Source organism: Brassica napus, chromosome C2 (genome assembly GCF_020379485.1).
Source record: "Brassica napus cultivar Da-Ae chromosome C2, Da-Ae, whole genome shotgun sequence".
Lineage (NCBI taxonomy): Eukaryota > Viridiplantae > Streptophyta > Magnoliopsida > Brassicales > Brassicaceae > Brassica > Brassica napus.
This window is the reverse complement of record NC_063445.1, coordinates 11657157-11662422: the sequence shown is the minus strand read 5'-3', so window position 1 is coordinate 11662422 and position 5266 is coordinate 11657157. Positions and strand designations below refer to the sequence as shown.

General features: G+C 35.0%; 1 protein-coding gene across 1 annotated transcript; it reads left to right on the top strand.

The window, feature by feature from the left end:
- On the top strand, positions 1-1694 carry LOC106429853. Its single transcript, XM_013870622.3, has one exon. The coding sequence runs from the start codon at positions 458-460 to the stop codon at positions 1568-1570; it is 1113 nt and encodes a 370-aa protein (XP_013726076.2). The 5' UTR covers positions 1-457; the 3' UTR covers positions 1571-1694.
- The last annotated feature ends 3572 nt before the right edge of the window (positions 1695-5266 follow it).

Here is a 5266-nt window from a genome sequence, read left to right as displayed (position 1 = left end):
TGTGCTCTTTTCCCGCTTCCATATATTCTGGTTTACCGTAAAATTTGGCCGCGAACAATTTACATATTATGTTTAGCATTTTTCAACCTCGAACATATAAATTTTATAAAGCGTAAACAGAAGAGCTACTACAGTTATTTTATTTATTTTTAATTTTAATGTTATCTATTCTTCTCCTACTCCTTACAAACTGAAAAGACATTTTTATTTAGAGGTTTTGTTTGGATTAGTTAGACAATAAAAGGAAAAAAAGGCAAGTCAAAGATACTTTTAGTTGAAATAAAATATCAAGTTAAGATTGTGTCTGGTCCATTTATTGAAAACGAATACTTGGTGGCCAAGGCTGGTCTGGTCCTCTGGTATTAATGGAGAAGATGAACCTAACATCAACTCTTCAGCTAGATTCCTCTTTTTATCTCTCTCGCTCTCTCTCTTTTAGATCTCTTTTCGCTCCCATATGTCTATGCTTCTGAGACGGCTCTCGAGTCTCGGACTTGGGAAACCTCATGTGTCCGTGAGATCCTCTCTTCTTCTTCACTCTAGAGGATTCTCAACTTCCTTGCTTCAAACCCCTCCTTGTAGAATCGTCTTGGCTGAGCCCTGTGGAGGGGATCTCGGAAAACTTGTGGTAATGAATTTAAATGAACTTGAGTGCAAGGATTTGGAGAAGAAGGTGCCTCTGGAGTTAGTGGATGATGAAGACTCAAAGATAATAATAGGGGCATCCGGTGGCTGGATAGCTACTCTAAAGGAAGATGGAGTGCTGCGTCTCCAAGACGATTTCAACCCTGTTGCTTCTGATACAAATCCGAAACGCATCCCACTGCCTCCTCTGGTGACTCTGCCTCATTGCCAAACCAAAATCATCACCAACGTGTCAGTGTCCTCATCTTCTCCAGAGGATGATGAGGACTGTGTCGTGGCTATCAAGTTCTTGGGACCGCAGCTCAGCTTTTGCAAACCAGCCGGTAAGAGTGGTAAACCAGAGTGGACCAACATCAAGATCGAAAACCCCTGCTTCTACTCCTCCCGTGTCATGTTTTCCAAGAAAGACAATATGTTTCGTATTCCCGGATCTGGAGGCCATCTCATCGGTTCATGGGATCCCTACAAACCCAGCAATAACCCCACGTTTCAGAGGTTGCGGTTTAAAAACATGCCCAAGCTCACCAAGGCTAAACAGAATCTTATGGATTTGTGCTGCAGGAGCGAGCACTTGGTGGAGTCACGACCCACGGGTGAAACTTTCTTGGTCAAGCAGTACAAGAAGACAATCAAGATCACCAAGGCTGGTATTGCTAGAATGAGAACCAAAGCTTTAATGGTATTCAAGCTAGACAATGAAGGAAATGCTGTTTACACTCAAGAAATTGGAGATCTCGTCACGTTCCTTTCAATGTCTGAACCTTTCTGTGTCCCTGCTACTTCCTTTCCTGGCTTGTACCCTAACAGTGTCAAATTCCATGATTTCGACGAATCAGGTTTTGTCGGTCTGAAATCCACAAGAGTCTGGAGTAGATCTTATACATGTAGTGCCCCTTACTACATTCCACCACAAAATATTATCTAGTCTTAGATTTGGATATCGAGTCTGTTTTTCTTTTCTGTTACACCATATCTATTCTTCCAACGAATTATGTTATAAACATAAATTGAAAATAGCAATGGATCATCTAGCCTTTTTTACTTCACCATATTATACGTTCAGATTCTTCATAAAATTCACTTGGTAGCTTCAGTCTCGCATATTGTAAAACAAAATGTTAAAGGAGTAACACCAATAATTGTTCCGCTGAAGAAGCAATCTACGGAACTCATTATCTTTCTTTGACAATTCATCAGAAAGTAATGCTACTTTCTCAACCAGATTTGATATCTAAACATAACTCGGAGAATGATGTATTTCTCTTCATGTTGTCAAAGGCATGGGGAAATGGTTTAGGAGACGAAGAAGACTAGTGGACATAAAAAAAAAAAAAAGACTAGTGGCAAAAGCGATGGTAAGCAAAGGGAGTCTAGTAAAAAGGAAAGAGTTTGACAAGGACAAGGATCCAGAGAGAGATAGGAAGTATAAAGTCATCAAAATAGACAAGCTTTACTAGTTATTATGGCGGAAAATTCTTTAAAAATACACGACTAATTTTTATTTGCTAATAAAATACACGAACTATTTTTGATTTCTTTTTAATAATACACTAACTAATTTTCGTTGCCTATTAAATACACAAACTTTTGAAATTCGCAGATTTTACACATCATTTTAGACGGTGTTAACTATATTTAACGGAATTGACGACGGCATTAGTGTTTAATTAACACATGTTTAAATTGTGAAAAGAAAATTTCTTATATATACACAAACTATTTTTTATTTGCTAATAAAATACACTAACTATTTTGGATCCTTATTTAATACACAAACTAATTTTTGTTTTCTATTAAATACACAAACTCTTAAAATTTTCAGATTTTTCAGATGTCAACTATGTTTAGCAGAAGTGAAGACAATGTTAGTGTTTAATTGAGCATGTGGTTAAACTGTGAAAAAAAAATTCCTTAAAAATCCTCCGATAGATTATATTGTTAGCTTTCTTCTCCATTACGTTTCCATAGTGTAATTGCTTTTGATGAAATTTTAAATTTTTAGATCATAGTAGAAAGAATATATGTAGAACCTAATTCATAACACTAAACTTATTTATCATAGTGTAAATTAACCTTGAATCATTATTACTACTATCAAAGCGAAGAACAAGAATTAGAAATCCATAACACTAAACTAATTCCAAAATCAGAAACTCTTTTAAAATTACATAGTTTTCTTCGTCATTTTTTATGATATGGAAATCGACTCCACTTCGAATCGATATAAAGGGAAATCAAAGTAAAGAAGAAGAAAAGAAACATAGTTTGGAGAATAAAATAGGTTGAAACAGATTAGAGTGTCAAATTCGAATTGAAACTATCTCAAATTAATTTTAATTGGCTGAGGGTGAGCGTGTTTTTCACAGTTAAAACCACTTGTTTATTTAAAACATTATCTTCACTTCTGTTAAACATAGCCGACATCGTCTAAATCGATGTGTAAAATCTGAAAATTTCAAAAGTTTGTGTATTTAATGGAAAACAAAAATTAGTTTTGTATATTAAACGGGGATCCAAAAATAGTTCGTGTATTTTATTAACAAACAAAAAATAGTTTGTGAGTTAAAAAAAAAATTATTTTCAAAATTTAAACACGTGTTAATTAACATTAACGCCGTCGTCACTTCCGTTAAATATAGTTAACACCGTCTAAAACAATATGTAAAATCTGCGAATTTCAAAAGTTTGTGTATTTAATAGATAGCAAAAATTAGTTCGTGTATTAAACGAAGATCTAAAATAGTTCGTGTATTTTATTAGCAAATAAAAATTAGCCTCTGTATTGTTAAGGAATTTTTCCCTTATTATGGTGTCTATGATAAAAGGATAAAACTCGTAATGTCTTTGTATATAAATGGATCTTTTAATGCAGAATAGTAATGTGTTTGTATATAAATGGATCTTTTAATGCAGAATAATATTTATTTTGGGGAATTTTCCAAATATAATTCAAAACTTTATTTTAATGCAAAAATATACTAAAACTTGAATCAAATGCAAAAGTAACCCAAAAATCTTGTGAAATTACAACCAGTCCTCTTATGACCAAACAAAAAAAACCAAAATTCATTTTTACGAATATAAGCCCAAAAAGTCTTCTGAGGTTCTTACATGAATTCTTCTCATATAATAGATCTTAAAAATAATCTGGTTTATAACACTCCCCCTTGGATGCCATAACCATTTAGAGCTAGTAATATGCTTTAATGTTGCCTCATTAAAACCTTACCAGGAAAATCCAATTGGGACAAAACCGTGGTGAAGGAAAAAGAGTACAACACACATTACTCCCCCTGATTTGGACATTACTGAAGGTTCCTTGGACCTCTCCAATTTTCTGCAATCCGTGGGTGATGAAGATCTTGGGCAGAATATGTTTCGTCCTCGAACATGATAGTTGGTTCTTCTTTACCATCGGCCATGCCACAATCTGATTGAACATATTGAGTCATCGACCTCAAATACACATACACGAAATCTTGGATGATGTTGCTGTGATATTCGTGTACCACCATGTGTAAAACATAACTTGTCTAAAAACAAATCAACAAAACCAAATAACCCCTTTTGGGCTGGTTAGTATAAAATAAACCAAAATCAAAGGCTTCTTCATTGTTCTTCTTATGGACCAATCAGATCAGTGTCTAAAACAAGACTTCTGCATCGTCCATCTCAGGACTAAATGGACTTCTTTATCGTCCACCTTTGGACTGAATGGATCAGTGTCCAAAACAAGTGATCTCACGCCCATGTACTAGATAATGGGTGAGACTGGTCCATATTAAATCTCTTGAGTACCCTTTTCTGTATATACTATTTGATGCACAAGGATTTCATTGTTAATGTACTCAAGCTGTAATCCCAAACAAACTTTGTTTTCCAAGATCTTTCATCTCAAACTCTTTCTTGAGATATTCAACTGTTTGGGAAATTGTATCCAGAGGTTCCTAGGATATTCAGATCATATACTTTGATGATTATCAATATTGTTCTCGAGAACTTGCTGTACTTTCAGCTCAATACCCTCTAGTACTTTCATTATCCAGTGGACCATATAAATATGCAGTCACTACATCAACTTGCTGCAAGTCTAATTTTCTCTCTTATATAACCAGACTTATGAGAAATCTAAAAGTAGTTGCATCCACCACATGGTAGTATGTCTCCTCATAATCTATTACTGGTCTTTGTGAGAATCCTTGTGCTACATCAGCTTTATATCTTACGATTTCTATTCCTCACAAGACCCATTTATATCCACTGGTTTTAACATCATATGGCGTCTTAATCATATGGCCAAATATGTCTTTCTTCCTTAAACTATTTAACCCCACGTTTCCATTCAATCCAATCTGTTCTACGAGTGCACACTCTTATATTGACGTGGGTTCATGATCCTCGCAAATATTCATGAATTCAAGTGCTACCTTGTATGCAAATAAATCATCTTATGTCGACATTCCTTATTGGTTCCATTATGTTCCAGACATGATATAATCGATTGAGATTCATTATTATCAGGACCTTTAATACTTTGCAGCTTGGCGTCCCAAGCTACATTGTTTGGTACATGTACCTTAGAGCCGGTCGGCCTTATCTCCATGCATGGGATGGTTTCCTT

Excerpts from the sequence above, each read along its gene's own strand:
- LOC106429853 (XM_013870622.3), top strand. The coding sequence starts at position 458 with ATGTCTATGCTTCTGAGACGGCTCTCGAGTCTCGGACTTGGGAAACCT.